At 52.3% G+C, this 20,607-nt stretch overlaps 3 protein-coding genes across 6 annotated transcripts in view; 1 reads left to right on the top strand and 2 right to left on the bottom strand.

The window, feature by feature from the left end:
• RANBP10 (RAN binding protein 10) overlaps positions 1 to 9,603 on the top strand; it is a 67,477-nt gene extending 57,874 nt beyond the window's left edge. For 3 of the 4 annotated variants that reach the window (XM_002195753.6, XM_030282319.4, XM_032750466.3), the window contains 3 exons: positions 653 to 798; positions 1,273 to 1,384; positions 2,624 to 9,603. In XM_002195753.6, the coding sequence (XP_002195789.2) occupies positions 653 to 798; positions 1,273 to 1,384; positions 2,624 to 2,754 (389 nt within the window). In that variant the 3' untranslated portion in view covers positions 2,755 to 9,603. The remainder of the gene's footprint in view (positions 1 to 652; positions 799 to 1,272; positions 1,385 to 2,623) is intronic. The other variant, XM_030282316.4, reaches the window with a different exon arrangement.
• Positions 9,604 to 10,417: 814 nt separating this feature from the next.
• Positions 10,418 to 12,208, bottom strand: LOC105758643 (monocyte chemotactic protein 1B). Its single transcript, XM_012569572.5, has 3 exons — positions 12,031 to 12,208; positions 11,105 to 11,210; positions 10,418 to 10,750 (listed from the first exon to the last, which is right to left on the bottom strand). Exons 1-3 carry the CDS (start codon positions 12,095 to 12,097, stop codon positions 10,642 to 10,644), a joined length of 282 nt encoding a protein of 93 aa, XP_012425026.5. The 5' UTR covers positions 12,098 to 12,208; the 3' UTR covers positions 10,418 to 10,641.
• A 3,264-nt stretch (positions 12,209 to 15,472) lies between these two features.
• Positions 15,473 to 16,861, bottom strand: LOC140684877 (C-C motif chemokine 5-like). The gene is made up of 3 exons (XM_072934457.1): positions 16,682 to 16,861; positions 16,181 to 16,292; positions 15,473 to 15,827 (listed from the first exon to the last, which is right to left on the bottom strand). The coding sequence occupies exons 1-3, from the start codon at positions 16,746 to 16,748 to the stop codon at positions 15,722 to 15,724; spliced, it is 285 nt and encodes a 94-aa protein (XP_072790558.1). The 5' UTR covers positions 16,749 to 16,861; the 3' UTR covers positions 15,473 to 15,721.
• Between the last annotated feature and the right edge of the window lie 3,746 nt (positions 16,862 to 20,607).

Below are 20,607 nucleotides of genomic sequence, written 5' to 3'. Positions count from 1 at the left end.
GAAAGCAATAGGTGTCAAAGGTTTGTTCTGTGCTGGTCATGAAGTTGAGCTCAGAGCAGTCCTGGCAGAAGTGCCAGCTGGGGAGCTGAGCTGGGCTGTGCCAGGCTGGTGATGCCCAGCTGCAGAGTGGCCTCAGCACAGCTGTCAGCCATGGCTGTCTTGTTTGTGGGTGCTTTAGCCAGGAGGGAGCAGATGAAAAAGCTACACTGCTCCTGAAACGGATTCATCCACTTATAATGGCTCTTGTGGCCACTAATACTGGGAAGCTGGTGGTGTTGGCCTCTCTGACTGAAAGTTTTCTTTGAGTCCAGGATTTGTTAGACCAGGAGTTTCTGGCTTATATATCCTGTGTTACACACATGAAAGGGTAACAGATTGGAGTTGCAAGCTCCCAGGATTTTATCAGGAGACTTGATTTCTAGGTAGCTCTCAGGTATTAAACAGAGCTCAAATCTTCCTGTGTCTACCAGGCACTATAACAAACCCACTGCTGGCTGTTGTAGGGCAGGGATCACAGAAAGCTTCCACAGGAATAAACTTAGGGCAGGAAGCAGCTACCTGCTCCAGAAGGGAGTTTGTGGGTATCCTGACACACAGTGGGCATTGGTGGGGAATGCAAGATGATTGTTCCTTCTCTACTGCTTCTCCTTAGAAGACAGCTGCCCCCAGAGGCAGCTCTGTGGAGGGAACCACGCTGCCACAGAGAGAATGATCCAGTTTGGACGGGAGCTGCAGATCCTGAGCGAGCAGCTCTGCAGAGAGTATGGGAAGAACACCATGCACAAAAAGATGCTTCAGGTAAGCCTGGACCTTGTGCTGCATTGCAGCAGTTCTCTGGGGTTGGGGTTCCCTTGCAGACACCTGAGTAGCCTCCACTTCTGCATCTGCTGAGCAAGAAGGGACCTGTGTGAGGATCAGAGATCAAAACATGAATGTAGAGCATCTACACCCAATTCTCAGCACAAGAGAGAAGAAATACAGCTCCTGCCTGGCTTCCTGGAGCAACTGCATGCTCTTCTCTCAGGAGACAGGAAACACTCCACCTGCCCTCCCATGCTGGCTCCCCTGCCAGGTGGAGGGGGCACCCTCTTTAACCTCCTGTCTTGATGGCCCACTGTGGCCCTTGCTGCCAAGAAGGAAAAGGCCATTTCTTTTCAGGAGGTAGGCACCTGTCACCGTGGTGATTGCAGGAGGTGCCCCAGCTGGTCTTGGTGGTTTTCTGTGTGTTTGCAGCCCTGCCTGATCTCACTGTACCTTTCTGTTCCCTCACAGGACGCCTTTAGCTTGTTAGCTTACTCAGACCCTTGGAACTGCCCTGTCGGACAACAGCTGGACCCCATCCAGAGGGAACCTGTGTGTGCTGCTCTCAATAGTGCTATTTTGGGTAAGATCTGGTTCCTGTGGGAGTATTTCCCCAGACATACCAGCTCTCAAGTGCTGTCCTGTGGCAGGCAAGCCTGTCAGAAATACTTGTGTTTAACTTTGGCCTTTCTTTCTGTTGCTGGGGACTGTCAGGGCAGAAATGCAGGAAGGGGAGTAGGAGGGAAGCCTGCAGAGAACGGATCCCCTGATACACTCCCCTTTTGATTCCCTTCCTTGCATGTTCCTCAATGCTGCTCCCAAGGATGCAGCTCAGGATTTTCCTCCCCTTCTTACTGAAGAAACAGAGATCTCTGTGATGCATTTCCCGCCCCTCTCCCTTCATGCTCTGAACCCACCTGAACCATTTTGTGGACTTTACCAGGGCTCTTTTCCAGCTGTCTGGATTAGCAGAGTTCAGCCCTGGTATCATTCTCTTTTCTAGGAGGGAATGCAGTTGCATCCTCTGCACAGTCTGGCTCCCTGTGCCCAGGCAGGTTTCCTATGGGGTCTGTGCCTCTCACACTGAATGTTCCAGAAGGAGATTTAGAGATTATCTTCTAGAGAAAGGAGCAACCTGATGGACATGCCCACGAGGGCTCATGTTCTGACTGAGCAGAGGAGTAGAAATTGCTTGTTTTGGGAAGGAGAGTCCCTTCCCCTGACAGTCAGCAGCTGTTTGCTTGAGGAGCATGGACAAGTTGCTGAGGGCTGTCACCAGGGAGAAGTGTCTGGACATGCTTCATCACACAGGTTACCAGACACCTTGTCTAGCTCAGCTGAGGGCTCCCTCGTAAAACTTGCCACTGTAAAGGCATGGTGATGAGGGGGTGAGTTCGTCCAGGGCCTGGGCTGCTGTGCAGCCTTGCACAAGTGGGAGAAAGTGAGAGGTTGCCTCCCAGCTGGGACTAGATTCTCCTGCCTTTCCTTATTCCTCCATGCTTTGGTATCTCATGTTTTAAGGGTTTTCTGGCAAACAGCATCAACAGTAGCTTCATTGCCTTTTTGTTGCTCTGGCCACCACAGCAGCACTCTCTCAAAGGCCCTGCTGAGCTGTGGAATGTCTCATGGGTGCTGGGGCGTGTGCAGCACCAGCAGCAGCACGGAGCTGGCACTATTTGGAAGCAGCTTCCTTCCAGAGCCAGCACCTTCTGCCAGGGATCTGGGCTTGGTGCCCAGTTGGGACAGGGAGAGAGGCCTGAGTGCAGGTGAGCCAGCACCAGCCGAACACCTCTTCTGAGCAGCTCTTTCTTTGCCCCCACAGAATCTCAGAACCTGCCAAAGCAGCCCCCGCTGATGCTGGCCCTGGGCCAGGCCTCGGAGTGTTTGCGGCTGATGGCTCGTGTGGGCCTGGGCTCCTGCTCCTTCGCCAGAGTAGACGATTATTTGCACTGACAGCGAGCGGGACGGAGCTGCCGGCGTGGAGTGCTGCCCTTCACCCTCTGCTGCTGCCACTCTGCACCACCACCTCGTCCGATAGCCTGACCTCCCTGCCACAAGTCCCCTGTAGCACACACACACTGCCTGTGCAAGGATTGAGTGAGTCCCTCACTGTGTGGCTGTTCCTGACCCCGGGAAGTCTGGCAGATCTGGCCCATCTCCCTGCCATCGCTGCGGCTCCAGCGGCACTCAGTATTTCGCTGGTTATTCTAATGTAGCACCTTCTGATGTAGGGATTTTTTTCTTTTGTTTTGATTTGAGTTGTTTCTCATGGTTCCACCAATATTTTATCTGGAGAGTTTTGCTGAGCTGGTTTATGCTGATTTACTGAGGAAGCTCATCAAGTTGGTGACAGCTTGTTCTTTTCTTACCTTCTCCCTCCATCGTGCACATACAGCATCATCCGTGCTAGTAATCCGAACTTGTCTCACAGTGGCAGTTCAGAGGGATTTTTTTTTTTTATTTTATTTGAATCATGTTTATTAAAAAGGTCTCTTCCACCTCCACAAAGTCATTGATGTATTTATTGCCCACAGACTCGGTCCCAGCCACACACATGCCATACAGCCCCTCAGGAGGCCGGGTGAAGTAGGTCCTGTCACACACTGATGATGGAAATTGGAGGAGCCTGGTCCTTCATGGTGCCTCTCTTTAGAGCCCAAGGCTCTCAGGCTTGGCTTTGTGAGTGGGAAGAGTAGAAGATTGATATTGCCTGCATTGGTGATTGTGCTGTAGAAGCATCTCACAGCCCTGAGAAAGAGTTAAATCCAGCTCTCTGAACACCTGGAGGGACAGGACTGATGAATATGAAGTCATCTGCCACTGTATGGTAGAATCAGGTCATGTGAGTTGGCCAAAAACATCCATGGGTGATGCCCTGCTGGGCTGACAGTTTTTAATTAAATAACAAATCCCCCATTTTTCTCCATAGAGGAGGGCTCCGCCACTAACTCAGTAATAACAGCATTTCCTGCCCTCTCTCATCCCTGTAAAAATGATCTAAATGACTACTTCTAAATTTTGGAAGTATCTGGAGTAACCTGGGCTGAGCTGTGCTTGTCCTTGCAGGTGGGACAAGCTGAGGTCAGGTTTCAGGTTGGGGTCAGTACCAGCTCTGTGGGGCCTGAGCCATTCAGAAAGGAGCAGCAGTGTTTCTTTAGGGATTATTAAGATAATTATCCAAGTTCCAGTCCCAAAAGACACCAGCAAGGATCTGTGGGTGAGTAACCTCTGAGTAGAATGGACTGATGTGTCCATGCTGTGTGCCAGGCCCGGGGACTTGAGTGCTGCTAAGCATTCAGCCCAGCTCTGAGTGTTTCTGAGCGTGTTCTGTCAGCTGGCCAGGCTGCCTGGCAGCACCGTGTGCTTTGCATCCTCTGCTGTACCATTAGGAGATGGCAGGTTCAGCCTGGCAGCTTCTGCACCACATTCATTTTAGGTCAGTAGCTCTGGGGAGGACCCAAGGGAGCTCAAACCAAACATGAATTTTACTGCTGTTCACTAATTTTTTCTTTTGAAGGTCACTGAAAGATGAACAGGTTTTGTTGAGGTTTGTCCTTGAAAGGGAGGTTAGCCTGTGCCAGGGCTTCAAGCACCAAGAGAGTTTGTGTGCCTCTAAGAGGAAAAGTAGCAGCAGCCCAAAGCTTTAAGGATTTTCTGGGTTTGCAGGATGAATTTGCAGCTGGCACATGAGGTCTGAAATCAAGGCAGAGCAGGGAGGAAGGTGCTAGGACAGGCTGTGGTGTGAATGTGCAGATGCTGTTGGAGGTGGCTGGGAACATTATCCCTGCCTTTTGGTGAAGGTGTGCAGTGTGTAGTGGCAGTGGTCTAAGAAAACAGGAGGTTTAGAGCTGCAGAAGATATTTTTATCAGATCACTGGTACAGCTGCAGCAACCAGAGGGAGCTCTACCACAGCCTTTCTTCCAGGGAGGCAGAGAGCTGCACCAAGCAGAATTCACCTTGCCAGGCTGGGGCTTCTCTTGCAGCTCTGGGGAACAGCTCATGTGCCTGAAATCTCATCCCTTGGTTGCCACCTCTGCTGAAGGATCTTAGCCCAGCCTGCCGTCCTTGCCTTGCTGCAAGTGCAGAGATAACTCAGTGGAAAGGTTTCCTTCCCAAAGCCTCGGGTCCCTGACGTGCCAAGGCAGCATGTGAGCTCTGCCTGCTGGGATTCTCCTGCAGGCTTTCCATTCCTTACTCAGGCTGACAGCACACTGCTGGGCTGATTCTGGCTACTGAGCTGAACTATTCCAGGACCTTGCTTTGCTTTCCTCATTTGGCAGCTTCCTCTTATGTTGGTCATCACTTGCAGCAGTCTGGCTGCAGTCAGACTTCTCTCTCATCTTCACAGCAGCACCATCTTTATCTTTCTGAGGTTTTTTTGGTTCCTTCTCTGTGGTTTCTTTAAGCCAAGTCTCTTCATCGTGTGTCATATTAATGCCCTATTTGGTCTCTCAGCAAAGCTTTCCTGACTGTCCTAGGGCCTCTTTTTTATTTTGGTTTCACTACCACAAAAAAAAACCAACCAAGAGATGTTCCTATATATCTGGTTATTTTGGTGCCAAGAAATGTGATGAATTTTATTCGGGTTTTTTTAATTTACTTCAAGTGTTCTGGTGGTTTCACCAGTGGTTTGTGCTTCTTCTGCTCAGGTTCTGACTAATGTGGCTGTGACTCAGTATGGCAAAGATAAGCGTGTTTGTGGTGGGATGTAGGTCCCAACCTACCCCTGATTCCTAGATGGAATTTCTGATGTGGTTTTCTCAGGTTGTATTTCAAAGCCTCTTGCCTTTGAATCTCCCTGGCTGCTCTTTGATGGTTCACGTTAGCTTAAACTTGGATTATTGCAGTAGTTTTTAAAAACAGAGCTAAAGTGAAATGGGGTCTGTAACACTGAATGTGGCTGTACACCTAACCAGAGGCTACATGGCAATTCAAAAGTTATTTTATAAAAACGATTTGGGTTCTTTTCTTCCAAGTGCCTCAAACAACCTGGTCACTGCTCCCAAGAGTCCTTCAGTACAGCCATGTTTTGCTGTGGAGCCTGTAGGAGAAACTGCTGGTTTCCCATTTCTGGTGAGGGGACCAGGACTCAGCGACAGCCCTGTGCTGCAGTGCTGAGGGCACTGTACAGGACTCCAGCGTGTGTGGCTGGCTCACAGGTTGCTCTCTGGGCTGGCTTCAGATGCTGGGAGGTTTTCCAGAGCTCAGCTAGACCCTGCACAAGCAGCATTCCTCTGCCCCAGAGAGGCTCTCCAGCTGCTTGTCCTTCCCAGGACCTGGGAAATGCCACTGCTGGGACAGCTGAACCTTTTCCAGCTCTGCTGTGGCTGCACACTCGGAGAATCTCAGCTGTCCCCTGATCAGTCCAAAGGCACCATCAAAGAGCTGTGATCTAGAGAGCAGCAAACACGCTCCAGCTCTGTGCTCTGGACACCCCACCCACCTTCCTGGCACTAAGCACTGCAGCAAAGGCCTTGCAGAAGGAAAACACTTCACAGACCTGGTGGAACCTGATTTCTGCACATCCTGGGCTTTGGGTTTGAGTCCAATGCCCTGCCTGTTAAGTGGCCTTTTGAGAGAAGTATTTTGGGAACTCCAGAGCTGGAGCCTTGGCTAAAGTGTCCTTCAGGGGTTCTGTGGAGAGAGTTTAATGGAGCTGAATTACATCACCAGGCTTCTCTTCCTGTGGATGAGGGTTTGTGCTGCCCCCATAAGCTGAGAGTGAGAGCATCAAGAATACATGGGGAGAACTTTGGAGTGAGATGCACTGGAGTAGTTGGGATAAGTGTTTCTTGGAGGAGTATTCACCTCATACACTGGTACTCCAGCTTCTGACCATCATAGTGACTCTGCTGGGTGCATTCCAGTTTGTGGATATCTCTCCTGTACCAGGGGAGCCAAATCTTGCTCCTCTTGTTCTTCCTGTTCCTCTTGGAACCATCTTGTTCCAGATTATTACTCTTGCTACTCCATGAGCCTACCCTAGCAAGTATTTAACCAAAGCTATTTCACGACTTGGAGGGTTGGGAGAGCTCTCAGTCAAGCTCTGCTGTGAACAAGGAGGGCAGCAGTCTATTTTCTGTGCATCCTGCAGTGTGCTCCCAGAGCCAGCTGCTTTTTGGAAAACTTCTTACTGCTACCAGCAATCCTTTCTTGCTTCCCTGCCTCCTACAATCCCAGTATTCCCCCAACTGCATGAGCACGGTGGTATCTGCAGTGCTGGGTGCTGTGGAGTTGCTCCAAGTCCAGGGCAGCTCTGTGGCTCATGTCTGTGCCAGGCATAGATGTGACACCTGCAGCTGCCCTTCCTGGCTTGTTCTTCCCTGCTGGCCTAAAGGACTTCCACATGTGACAGTCCCTTTTTGCCACCTGTCAGCCTGCAGCTGGGCTGGCTGCAGCACTTGTGCTGTTCTTCTGGAGTCTGTCAGGAGTGAGCCCTTGTGTGTGGCCAGCAGGACAGGGAGGCACTCCCAGTGAGGCCCTGGACAATGCACAGCATCCAGCCCTTCAGGGGAGGTGGATGCTCTCCCTCAGCCCCTGTGAACCAAAGCTGGAGCTTGGTGCCTTGGGGTGTGTGGTGAAGGATGGGTAGAGCCTATGTCTATTTCCAGCATCCTGGTGGTCCTCACTGTGCTGCTGCCCACTGGATGTGGACAGCAGGAGATGCAGCTGTGGCTGGTATGGAGAATGGGCCCCTCTGGGAGTATCATTCCTCACAGTTACCTACGCCTAGGATCTTCCTATGTCCTTCCTTCTCTTTTTTCACAGTGACATCTCAGTCTGTCCTCAAGCTATGTTCTTGTTTTTCACATTTTATTAAGACATCTTTACCATTCTTTAAATAGCTTTGTTCTTGAGGCTGCCTTGAAAAACTGGAGCAACCAGAGCTGCTGGAGCTAGTTCTAGGGATTGAATGTGTCATTTTCCATCTTGGGTATCAGGGATGATGAACCATCTCCTCCTCCAGCAAAGCAAGCCAGGCTGGATTGCAGCTGTGCTTTGGTGCCTGTCTGTGTTCACATGCAGCACGTGTTGCTCAGACACACCCTGCAGAGTTCTGCTGTCCTGGGCTGATGGAGAAGGTGACCTGTGGCAGCCAGGCTGTAGAGCAGTGTGCAGTGCCACAAAGCCGTGTGGTGCATCACATGGGATCAGGGAGTTCTCCCCTTCAGAAGCAGTGCAGACTTGGACTGTCCTGTGGCAGCAGGTGGACAGAGAGGTCCCTCACGCTCCAGTCCTGGGTGCAGTGAGGCCCATGGAGCTGGGCACAGCCTGGGAGAAGGAACAAGGGGTCCTGGTCCTCCCAGGAGTCCCCTTTGCAGAAGGAGCAACTTCCTTCCAGCCCTGCCAGTGTGAGAGCAGCCTCAGTGGTGGGGCAGAGAGCAAGTGCTGGGTCTCCAGCTGTACCAAGGTGTTTCTGCAGAAGGACTTGCCAGGGGAAGCTGTTTCTGCGTGGGGACGTGCCAGGGGACATGCTGGGTGCTGCTGGGACCCTTCTGCCCCAGAGGGATGAGTGATGGAGGGAACTGCAATCCAGCAGTTCTTGGTCAGATCCAGAGCTGGCTGTGAGCCTTGTCCCATCTGCTGTGCATGGGCAAAGAGCTGGAGGAAGTGCTGGGGCTGTGTGAGGGGAGCTACAGCAGATTTGGGAGGAAAAGGGAGGAGCTGAGCCTGGAGACATCTACAGACAGCATGAGCTGCTCTCCACCACCCTTCCCTGCAACAAGAGGTGGCAGGTGATGGATGAGTGAATCTGGTATGTCTGTCCCTCTCCCCACATCCCAAACCAGAGCTCAGAGCCTGCAGCTTGAGCTGGAGCAGTGCCCAGCAAGCCAGGGCATCATCCAGGCTTGAGGAGCACACACACGTCCTGCCAGCTCTTTTATTTCCAGCAGGGAAACTTAACTCTCTCCTGCTCGCAGAAAACCCACGTGTCCTGTGTGGAATTTGCACTCACATCATGACAGAAACATTCCTGGAGGCCATGCAAACCTCTGCTCCTTGCTCAAAGTCCCATGGCCAGGCAGACAACTTTTCTCTGGTCACTCCACTTGGGTCCAGGCATGTGCCTGGATGTTTTTGCTCGGGAGGACTTCAGCCACATCCTTCCTCCAGAAGGGAGCACAGAGGGATTTTTATATGCTGGGCTTCTCACAGGCTTAGACTTGGAGAAAGGAGAAGCAGCAGCAGCTCTGGGGATAATCAAGATTTTAAAGAAAATTCAAAAACCACAATTATGGTGACTTCCAGACCAAGGACTGCACCGGCATTGGACTGGGATCGTGTCTCGGTCCCACCTGTGCAGCAGGGGAGGCAGGAGGAGGCTGCAGCCCCTGAAGCTCTCACACACAGCAGTGCAAGCCCAGGACCTGCCCAGCACGCAGTGAACTCTCCTCTCCTGCTGGTTGCTCAAAACTCAGGTATGAAATGCTCAGCTGGAGCATGGGGTGCGAGGTCTCTGCAGGTTTCCTGGCAGCCCTGGAGGAGCAGCCACCGCTGGGCACAGCTCCCTGTGCCACTCCAGGCTTCTCCTGGCCTTTGGAAGGGAGTTTCACCTCTTTGGTACAACATTGGCTACGTGGACATTACACAAACTGTGCACATTGGTTCAGTCTACGCTTAGTATTTGTGAATTAAGTTATCTGATGCTTCGCATGAAAACTTCAAAAAAGGGGCTGGGGGGGGTGGATTTTAACGGAGAAAAAGCCTATGAAAATATACTGGAAATATGGTAAAGAAATCGACATTCTGCTGTATATTGACAGAATTATTTTTATTAAAATACACATCCATGTGCAAGAGCCAGTGTGGAGCTGTGTGCTTTGTCAGTCTCTGCTCATCAGGGATGGCTGTGTCCCCTCTGGCAGGGGATGCACAGTCCTTGAGGTGTTTGTCCCCCAGCATCTGATTCTGTAATTAGGGATGTTTATCCTGTGCCATTCAGTATCCTAGAGAATACAGCCCTGAAGTGTTTTCTAGCCATGAGCATAAAGCACTGAGGAAGCTTTAGGCTGAGGATCATTTGCCCCATTCTTTGCTTTTGCCTTTTTCAGGTTTCCCTTGTACGTTTGCACCTCTGCCATGAGAAGCTGGGCCAGCAGCCTGGTTTTATTACCTGGGATCCCACGCTGCTCCCACCCTTCCCTGGCCCTGCGGAGGGACAGGCAGCCAGGACACCTCTGTCCAGCTGAAGGGGTTGTGTCCTCATCCTCCTGGCACTGGGGACATTGTTCCTTATCTCCCTCAGACACTTTGCAGTGACCACCAGCACATTTGGAAGCTGTCAAGGTACTAAGGGTTTGGTAGTTCAGTATCTTTTCCCAGAACCCTCCCCTTAATTCTGGAGCACCTGCAAAGCCCATGGGGCTGCAAGCATGCCCTGAGGATGTACAGCTTTGCCTGGGGTGAGGGTAACCTCACCAAGGGCTCCTGCACCCATGGGTCAAGGCCTGGCTCCACTGTCACATTCCCAGTGAAGCACACTGTGACCAGGCACAGTTTGCTCCTGGAGAACTGCAAGCCTGTGGCAGAGGCATTTTTTTGCTTGTGGCAAGCCCTGGGTTTGTTAGGATCTGCTGCTTGGTTTGGAGAATCAGGAGAAATTCAAACAGCAACTTGTGGCAATGAGTCTTTATTATAAATATTTGTTTCACAAGCACATCTTGGCGGGGCAGTGGCAGCAGGAGCTGCTGGCAGGTCCATGGCTCGGTGGCACCTGATCCTGCCGGGGTTCAGGGGGGCTCCGCCTGCAGGGACGGTGCCCACGGCCACAGCAGCTGCTGGAGAGCAGCTCCCAGCACTTTGGCTCCCTCGAGAGACAGGAAGACTGGATGGGCAAATCAGATGGTGGATGGGTTTAATTTTTGCTTTTGAAGCCGTTTTATGGTTTTATTCACCCAGTCCTTCTCGGGGTCAGCACAGATGTGATCACCATTGGCAGACACAATTCTGCAATGAGAAAGTGAGGAAAAAAGAGTGAGAACAGGAACCATGAGCCATTCCCTTCCTGGGTACTATTTCTCCCCTCCCTTTTTGCAGCCCCGTCCAGGATCGAGGCTTGGAGCCATCTCCAGCAGCCTGTGCCCTCCTTGGGCTGATGGTGGGTGAGTGTCTGAGCCTTCCCAGACCATGAGCAGAAAGCACTAAAACCATTTTCCCCCTTTTTTCCCACCCCCTAGAGCTGCCTTCCTACCACAGCCCCGCTCCCGGCTGGGACTGAGCTGTCTGTGGGGCAGGATGGGATGGGGGAGCAAAATCTGGGATCTCAGATCTGGGAAGGGAAACAAACCCTGGGATACTCACACAACTGCACGTTTGGGGCAGTCTTTGGATGTCTCGTAGAAGCTCTGAGGGTGCCGGATGCGTTTCTGTGCGTACTTAAAGCAGCATTCCACCGGTGCAAAGTGGGCTGTGGAGGGAACGGGGGATGTTGTGCATTGCATCACCAGACCATGGGTCTGGAACACAGCACAGAGGCTGTGGGGCATCTCAGCAGCTCCCATAGCATCCTACGACAGGGGTTTGTCACCCTTCACACAGGACAGAGGTGGGGCAGGGGACAGCCTGGGACCTGGCCCCTCACAGCCCGAATTGCTGCAGCCCCCAGAGCACACGGTAAGGCTGGGGTGCTCAGTCTGGGGTGCTCAGTCTGGGGTGCTCAGTCTGGGGATCAGGCTTTGGGGCTTTCCAAGACAGGAGCACGACTTGCAGGGTGTTTTGGAAGGCTGCAAACAGCTGCATGTTCTCCCTCCATCCAACCTCTTGCTCATCCAGCTGAGACTTGGGGAACAACTGCCAGAGCTTCCTCCAAGCTCCTGCAGCCTCTCCTCAGGTCTGGCTTTGCTGAGACCACCCAGCACCTTCTCCATCCATCCCTGCATCCCGGGATGTGCCACCCTGCCCTGACCAGGGAGGTGCTGCTCCTGTCAGCAGCACCATTCCCTCTCCTGCCAGCAGCACCATTCCCTCTCCTGCCAGCAGCACCATTCCCACTCCTGTCAGCAGCACCATTCCTGCTCCTGTCAGCAGCACCATTCCCTCTCCTGCCAGCAGCACCATTCCCACTCCTCTCAGCAGCACCATTCCCACTCCTGTCAGCAGCACCATTCCCACTCCTGTCAGCAGCACCATTCCTGCTCCCTGGCCGTTTCCTGCCTCACCTCCCCAGTGGGATGTCCCCGGGGGGCTCGGATCCCTCACCTGCAGCAGCGGCCCCTGAGGTTCCTTACCTGTGGCGTGGTGCAGGGAGAAGGTGAGGAGCAGGGTGAGCAGCAGGACAGTCCTTGCAGGGAGCATGGTGGCTGGGTGGTGGCTGTGTGGTGGCCCTTCCTCGTGCCTGCCCCGTGGCTCTGGCTCTGGCTCTGGCTCTGGCTCCAGCCGGCTTTTATCCTCTGCCTGCCCCCCACTCAGGCTGCATTTCCGAAAATTCAGACGTGTACTAAGAAGGGTCAAGGGACTTTCTCTCGTTTATTTTTGGGACACATCCAGCAGTGGGTAGAAAGGTTTGAGGAGCAGTTCTGCATTCTATGGAAGAGCCATGACGCAGCAAGGGAGCTTCTAGGAACTGAAAGCAGAGTAAAGCCATCTTCCCATACAGACAGTACATCCAGTCCAGTGCTCATCTGTTTCTAACAGGAGAGTCAAGCCACAGTCCCTGGGCAGGGACACACCTCAGGGGGTTTAATTGGCCTGCCCAGTGTCAAAGGCCAGTGATGGAGTCCCAGCCAAACTGACCTCCCCAGCCACCTTGGCCACACACAGCGCTGGGTTAGGCAGGAAAGCACAATGGGATGGACTGGGATGGACTGGGATGGGATGGGATGGGATGGGATGGGATGGGATGGGATGGGATGGGATGGGATGGGATGGGATGGGATGGGATGGGATGGGATGGCATGGGATGGGATGGGATGGCATGGCATGGCATGGCATGGCATGGCATGGCATGGCATGGCATGGCATGGCATGGCATGGCATGGCATGGCATGGCATGGGAATCAGGCAGAAGAAGCCACACTGGACTGATGCAGAAGGGACTCCAGAGCAGATGTCAGAGGTGCTTTTGGTGGGTTCAGCAGACTTCACGGAAGGGAGAGAAAGGAGGCAGGGGCAGTGGGGTGTGTGAGGAGAGTCTGGGTCTGAACATGTCTGAGCCCCTGTTTGCCTCTGTCTCCCACACCAGCACTGGGATTGAAATGAGAGCTGGGGGATGGAGGCGTGTGGCCATCAGTGCCCAGACATCTCCTGCAGGGAGATGGGACAGGTCCTAGCACAGCCCCTGGAGCGTCAGGGAGGATGCCAGGGAGGAGGGGCAGGTGGCACAGATCCCAGTGGCAGCACCATGGGGCACTGCTGGACATCAGCCCCTTCCATGGGGATCTGCTCCCTGGGAAGGCAGCTGTGTGTGAGGAAGAGGTGAGGTCCTGGTGGGAGCCAACATAGGATGATGCTGAATGGGAGCCCAGGAGGGGATGTGGCTGTGGCTTGGGGGATGAAGCAATCCAGGCCTTCTCAGAGGGGAAGAAAGGTGGAAATAGGTTTCTCTGAAGATTAACTCATGTCTGCACGACTTCTCTGAAAGGAGAAAGGAGAAGGAAACAGATTTAATGTGCGGAAAGTGCTGGTTTACAAGAAATGGTCTGCAGGACATGGGGTCTGCTGGCCTTGCACAGGGCAGATGGTGGCACAGACAGCTGGGCATGGCCCCACTGGGTTCTAGTGCCACTGTCACTAGCCCTGGCAGGGCTCTGCAGGGAGAAAATGCCTGACACACAGCAGCCAGAGTCCTCTTCTGTGGGCTTTGCATCACCCCCAGGTTCTCCTGCCCTCCCTGTCCATGTCCCAGGGCACAGACCCTTGGGGCCACCAGGCTCACACCAGCTCCCGGGCACCGGTTAAAGGCACACGACTGTAATTAAGGGAGAACTGAGCTAATGACTTTTTCCAACCAGCATCTCCTGGCACACAAAACCTTATGTGCCAACCCTGAGCTCCCTTTTCAGGCTTGTCTGAGGCACACAGTTGCTCCTCCTTTCCCTTAGCTATTTATTCCTCTCTCCAGAAGCATTAGTAGATGCCTCTGCTAGCTGTTCTTCATAGACCTTATCAGTGCATGTTGGGTGTTTGAAGGCCTGGAAAGGCCCCACAAGGCTCTGGAGGACTGAGCTTCCCTCCCTGCCCCAGCAGTGGACCTTGAGTTTGGCTTTAGTCTTCTCCAGCCTCCTCTGCAGCTCCTGGGGCATTCCCAGCACCCTCCTGAGCCATCCCCAGCAGTGACACAGCCTCTGCCACAGGTGTGGAGCTCCTGCTTGGGCAAATGCAAAGGCAAGTGGAGAGAAGAGGGGGTAACAACTCTTCAGAGGATTTTATGGGTGTCTAAACCACCTGCAACCTCACTGTAATTAATAATTGAATACAAACTTTCTAACTGAGGAAAGCCCCTGCTTTCGAAATTAAAATGGATAGGCATGGACCAAAAAGAAAAAAAAAAAGCACCATAGAGGTGGGAAATATTCTCTGACTCCTCATAAAATGCTTTGGGTTTTGAGTGGATAATCACAAAATCTAATACTTTAACGGAGAACATGAACTGCTTGTCCATGATAAATGCTGGTGTCCAGCTGGACCTGCCCCACCCAGAGCCCCGAGGTCTGGGCTGCATCCCAGCAGGAGAGGGCACCAAGTCCAAGCAGTGACCCCTGAAGTGGAAAGGCAGCAGCTGAAGAGGCTTCTGCAGGCTGAAGCCTCTCCTGGTGCACCCAGAGTTCTCCACCTCCTTGGTGCCTGTGACACCTCAGGTTCCAGACCTGCAGCGTGTCAGCACCACCCCTCAGCTCTGGATGGGTTTTGCCTCTGCTGGGAAAATATCCCTGGAGCTGCTGCTGCCAAAATCCCCTTCCCCAGGAGCATCATCTGGGCTGGTGGCAAGCGATGGTTTCTTTATCACTTGGTGGAGCTTTTTGGGTAGGTTTCTTTTTTTCACTGTTCTCCTTTCCTTTCCCCCTTACTGGGCTGTCACAGGGAAAGAAGGAGGAAGTAGAGGGACATTCAGAGTTGCAGCATTTGTCTTCTCAGGTCACTGTTACCCATGAAGGAGTCCTGCTCTGCTCCCCATGGCTGAACACCTACTCACCCATGGGAAGGAGAGAATTCATCTCTTGCTTTGCTTTATTTGTGTGCCAGATTTGCTTTATTTATTAAACTGTCTTTAACTCATGACTTTCCTCACTCTTGCCCTTCCAGTTCTGCTCCCCCTCCCAAAGCCCTGGCAGGGATCACTGCTGAGATTTCCACGGCCCCTGGCAGGGGCAAAATTTCCAGGGCTGTATGTGCAGGAATCCCTTGTCTGATCCAGCCTCTCCTGTGTGTCCTTCCTGCCCAGGGAGCTCTGCAGAGAAACCCTTCCTCTGCAGCCCAGCTGAGACACCACAGGCCTGGGCACACGTGGTAGACAGGCTGTGCTCCTCCACAGGACAGCAAATGGGACAGGCTGAAACCTCCAAGCCTGAAACCGATGGCAGTTTTGCACCTAAAAACCCTCAGAGGAGTCTCCAGCCCCTTTAGAGTCCCCTTGGAGTCCCATCCACCCCCTCCCTTCCTGCCCTGAGAGGTGGTGGGCAGAGCCACCATCCCAGCCCAGCTCTGGCAGCAGCACGGCTCTGGGGCTGGGAGAGGAAAGGACACCACTGTCCCATACCACATGGAGTAACCTTTATTTTGTGGCTGTGATCAGCAGGCAGGTGCAGCTGGGCCAGCAGCACTCCAGGAGCTGGTGCCCAGCTGTGGATGCAGCTCAGGGCTCTGGGGACTCCATGTCCTCTCCCAGGAGCTGAACATCCTGAACTCCTTCTGGGAGGGCGACCGCAAACCTTCCGTCCCACCGGGATGTTGGGTAGCCTGAACCAGGGCACCCACTCCACATCACGGGGCATGAAGTCCTTTCTTCTTTAGAAGCACTCTAACTGCTCTCTTCACCCATTTCTCCTCTGGGTTTGCACAGATCTTGGCTTTTTTCTTGGTGTCAAACCTGCCACGGTTAAAGGTGGAGCTTGGTGAGGAAAGACATCTGTGATTCCACTTACACCCACACCATCCTCCCTCCCCTTTCTCCTTTCCCTTCATCCCTGTGCCTCCCCTGGGTTCCTGGTGTCCTACAAGCAGCTCATCCTGCAGCCCAGCACCTCTAGAGCCTGAGCAGAGCATTCAGAGCTGCAAGGGCCTTGTAGAAGTGCCCAGGCAGTCACGTCCTCCCCTCTTCGTGCTGGAAGATCATGGAGGTGACACAGGCCTGTCCCTGTCTTGTCCCCAGATGGAACAGATGAGCTGAACCCATGGCAGCCCAGGAGACAACACAGCAGTAGGGAAGTTACCAGCACTTACACAATTGCTGGCAAAAAACATTCCTTGGAAGTTGAGTAGAAGCCCACGAGGATTTCCAGCCGGAGAACGCCCTTTACGTAGTCGAAGCAGCACTCGGCTGGAGAGTAAGGGGCTGCAGGAAACAGAGAGGCATGGTCAGGCTGGCTCTGGAGGCAGCTTCTCTTCAGGACCTTCCCCCAGGACAGGGCTGATGAACACAACATCCCCCAAGCTCTGCAAATGCTGCCATGAGGAGCCCCAGGTGTCCTTCTCCTTCCTTCCCAGGGCAGGAGGATGCTCCAGGTTATCACTCAGCCCTGCAGCAGCCCTGCCACAGCCACCCAGCCCCAGGAGCAGTCTGCAGCCCTCCCTGCACCCCAGGATGTGTTGCTCTGCCCTGGCCAGGTTGCTCCTCCTGCCAGCAGCAGCATCCCTGCTCCACACTGGGGTTTCCTTCCTGCCCACCCCGGTGGGACAGCCCCAGGTCCCAGCCAGCAGCAGTGACCCACGAGGTGCTTTTACCTGCATCGGAGCGTGGCGAGAGGGTGAGGAGCCCAAGGAGCAGCAGGGCTGTCCTTGAGGTGAGCATGGTGGCTTTGGCAGGGCTCTTCCTTGCAGGATGCTGCTCTGCCTCGTTGGGAGAGCTCAACTCTGTGCTCAGGCGAGGAGCTGCTGCAATATATCCTCTCTGCTCCTCCCCAGTCATCCCCTTTCCTAATAATTTCCTAGTCAGGTTCTTGATTCAAGGATAAACTACTGCTTCTTTGCCCCTGGGGATTTCCATATCACATGGGATTAGGGTTACAGACAGAATACCTGGAAAGACTAAGTAAATTGTGTCAACTTCTCTGTTCACCCACACAGGGAAAGTCACAAAGGAAGTGAAATCCTCCTCTCTGCAGATGTAAACTCAAGAGATCCTGGGCCTTCAGAGAGGAGTTCATAGCCATAGGAAAGGCAAAGCTTGGTGTTCCATGCAAGGTCACTCAGCCCAGAGCCAATACAAATGTGCTGGAGATGCCTGGATGGCTTGTGAATCCTGGAAAGCATTCAACAGAAGCACAGTGACTGCTGTGACTGCTGCTGCCACCAGCCCCCTGTGGCTTGAAAGTGGCAAGTTGGCAAATACCAGCAGAAATTTTATCACATTCCATGTTGGTACTATGGAGAGGAACCCAAGTTTTCCACCAAAAATCCCTGTTTGTAACTGGGCAGTGAGGTGGGGTGTAGCTGAGCCTTTCCTTGTGGACAGGTTGGCTTAGCCCTGGCTTCAGGGCAGGGCAGGAGTCAGCACCAGGCTGAGGAGAATGAATGGAAAAGTTACTGTTCAAAGATTTTGGGTGTCTTTTCATCACCTTCTTCCCTCCACAGCCTTGAGGCATCCCAGACCCTGCAGGGACCTGCTGAAAGGGGTCAGCCCCTCTGTGTTAACCTGGGGGACAGTTCTCCCCCCTTGTGCTGGGCTCCCCTTTCTTCAGATCTTCTGAAGGTCTCAGGAGCCCCTCTGTAGGTCCTTGCTCAGCTCGGACACTTTTTTCACCTTTCTCTCCTTTTAGCCAGACTCTAAGGGGATGCATGGAGCAGTGGGCTCCCATGCAGATCCCTTGGCACCACAGTCCTCCCTCACTCCCTGTGAACTACCCAAGGGGCCACCTCAAGCCCTTCTTCACACTGGCACCTCCAGTCACTCTCTGGAGCAGGATGTTGTGCCTGGGACTGTCATCTCTGGATGCCTTCTAAAATATTTGGGATAAAAACCACCCAATGCTGAGAACTGCTCTGGTCATGCTCAGTTCTCCCCAAGCCCAGCATTGTCAGACACATTTCCTGCTGATGGAGGCTCAAGATCCACTGCTCTGGATGGACCTTCAGAAGCTCCTGCAGATCTGTGTTTCTTTTTCTGGCCAAAGATCTGGCCTAGGATGCTCTGCTTCCCTTTTCTCAGGATTTGAAACCATGTCTGTGGAAGCCAGATGATTCACAACTCCCTGGAGAACTTTTAATGTTTCTTCTTTTACACTTAGGAAAGGGAAAGGCTGATGTGCAAGCAGGAATTGTTAAGTGCTGGAAAGCCCCCCTGCCAGCCCAAGTTTTTCTTTCATTTGAATTGACTCTGGAGAATGTGCTTGTTTACACAAAAAATGAGCAGAATCTTGTTATTCTGCAGGAAGAGGTGAAGGGAGGCCGAGGGAACCCATCAGATGCAGCTTTGCCAGCAATGGTGCCTGTGAGGGGACAAGGGAGCAGGGCAGAACAGCCCTGAGCTGGGTTTGGGGTCTCAGTGGTTTCAGCTGTGCTGGAAAACAAGCACAGACATCCTGCACTTGGGAAGGCACGGCAAGAGCAGCTGGGCTGCAAGGCAGGAGAAAAGGGGCATCACTCAGTGCCTGAAACCTGTCCCCAAAGAGGGTTTGGAGTAAGTTTTCCCTGATTTCTTCTGTTCTACTCAGTCACTTTGAATAGTTTCCATTTCCAAGATGAGACATCCTTATTTGGCTTCTTTAAATCCTCTTTGCCCTTTCTGCCGGTAAAGCTCCTTCACAGTTCTTTGGGGTGCTCCCTCCAGGGTCTCCACAGCTCCGTAGTGAAGCCCTGTTCGACTCAGGACACAATCACCAACCAAAGGTGATTCTCTTCTTCCTTCCCAAAATCCCTGTGATTCCAGGAACAGCCCTGGCATGTCCAACAGCCTGGAAAAGCACTCTAAAATTAGAAAATGAGCATCCCTTCCAAAGTCTGCTTCCTGCAGACAGACACTGGGGACTCCCAAGTGCTATAAGTTGGTGATCTGAGTTCCTGTGCAGGAAGCTCTGCCTGGAGTCACGAGGCACGGAGGCTGCAGGAAGGCTCAGTCCAGGAGCCCTTCCCCAGGTTCTGTCTGCACTCACTGGGCACTCACATGTGCTATTCACACATCCTCTGAACAGAGACAGACTTAGCTTCCTCAGGATTTTTACTGAGAGACAAACAGAGAAAAGAATGATCAAAACAATTCTTATCTCGCTGCTGCTCCTTGTTGTGCACATGTGGAATGTGTCATAGAGATTGCTGACCCGAGGTAATTACTTGATTAGATTGTAGTGATGGTGTTTTAAATTGATTGACCAATTAAGACACATCTGTTGTCAGGACTATCAGCAGAGAGTCACAAATTTTTGTCAGAAATTATATAGTTCTTATTAGTGTAATAGTTATAGTATTATAAAGCAATTCATAAACCTTCTGATACCATGGAGTTCTGCTCATCATCATCATTCTTCCCACCAGTCGAGCATCACAACACTGACAGTCCACAGGGACAGAGCAGGAACTCACCATGGGCATGCAGGGGACCCTCACAAATACAGCCAAGAAGAGGCACCTGCCCCTGAAACTGGAAGTGCCCTTATCTTGCTAGGGAAGATGAAATAATAGATCTGATGTCAGCTTCCTCAAACACACTAAATATGAAATATTTTTCCATTTTTATCCAGTGAAGTCAACCAGCTACCTCAGGGTGAAGTCACTGATGGACCTGGGGTGTGAGGGAGACTCTGTGCTGGAGAGGCTTCTGTGTGGGGTAGCAATCAGGGGAAATGATGCCTAATGGGGACTTCAGGCTCCTTTTTTCAACCTTGAGCCTTTTAGAGCTCCTTGAGTTTAAGGAAGCAGCAGACAGATGATTCAGCTCAGCTTTTAAAGCACAGCTGAGATAACAAAAAAAAAAAAAAAAAAAAAAGGACATGGAAGCAATTCCAGTCTAATTTTTAGTGATTTAATTCTGAATAGAGTTAGTCCTGATAATTTCAAGATGGCACTAGAACAAATTATGAATTTATCTGCTCCTTAGTGTTTGATTAGAATAAAACCCCAGCAATCAGAAAAATAAATGCAGTTAATGAATGTGATGAGCAAGACACGTTAAGGCACCTAGATGTTGTAATGGAAATGTGTTTATGATGGGGTTATGGCCAGAGTCAGCAAGCTGACATCACATCCCTCCTTGGAGGTGACTCTCACTTATATCTTCTTCTTTATTAAATGATTTGGTTTGTGGCAGAATTCCAGGGTTAATTCTGAAGTTTTAAGAAATGAGCCTTCCTCCATCACCCGTGACAGTCACCAGAGAGGTCCCAACAACCTCTGCGTTACCCAGGGGATTTCAGCAACAAGAGCAGCCCCTGCAGTGACACCAACAGGGACACAATTCTCATAGAAGGGGAGATCAAGCACACAGAGCCCAGCAGAACCACAGCCACGCAGCAGAACTGAGGCTGTTTACCCTGTTTATCCTGCCTTGTGCTGAGCCAGCAGGGTGAAAGTGATGGTGCATCACCAGAGGCTGCCCCAAGCATGAGAGCTCTTGTGTGCAACATTTCACAGGAGAGCAACCGTGCTGAGGCCTGTCATAAATCACAGCCCAAACCAGAGAGGATGGACGTGGCATCTTCTCTTCTTCACCTCACACA

Source organism: Taeniopygia guttata, chromosome 11 (assembly GCF_048771995.1).
Source record: "Taeniopygia guttata chromosome 11, bTaeGut7.mat, whole genome shotgun sequence".
Taxonomy (NCBI): domain Eukaryota; kingdom Metazoa; phylum Chordata; class Aves; order Passeriformes; family Estrildidae; genus Taeniopygia; species Taeniopygia guttata.
This window is presented reverse-complemented; position numbering and strand designations above follow the sequence as displayed.

Coding starts and splice junctions, on each gene's coding strand:
- LOC140684877 (XM_072934457.1), bottom strand. CDS start 16,748: ATGCTCACCTCAAGGACAGCCCTGCTGCTCCTTGGGCTCCTCACCCTC. Junction 16,293..16,681: donor CTCGCCACGCTCCGATGCAG/GTAAAAGCACCT, acceptor TGTTTCCTGCAG/CCCCTTACTCTCCAGCCGAG. Junction 15,828..16,180: donor TGTTTTTTGCCAGCAATTGT/GTAAGTGCTGGT, acceptor TAACCGTGGCAG/GTTTGACACCAAGAAAAAAG.
- LOC105758643 (XM_012569572.5), bottom strand. CDS start 12,097: ATGCTCCCTGCAAGGACTGTCCTGCTGCTCACCCTGCTCCTCACCTTC. Junction 11,211..12,030: donor CTCCCTGCACCACGCCACAG/GTAAGGAACCTC, acceptor TTCCCTCCACAG/CCCACTTTGCACCGGTGGAA. Junction 10,751..11,104: donor TGCCCCAAACGTGCAGTTGT/GTGAGTATCCCA, acceptor TTCTCATTGCAG/AATTGTGTCTGCCAATGGTG.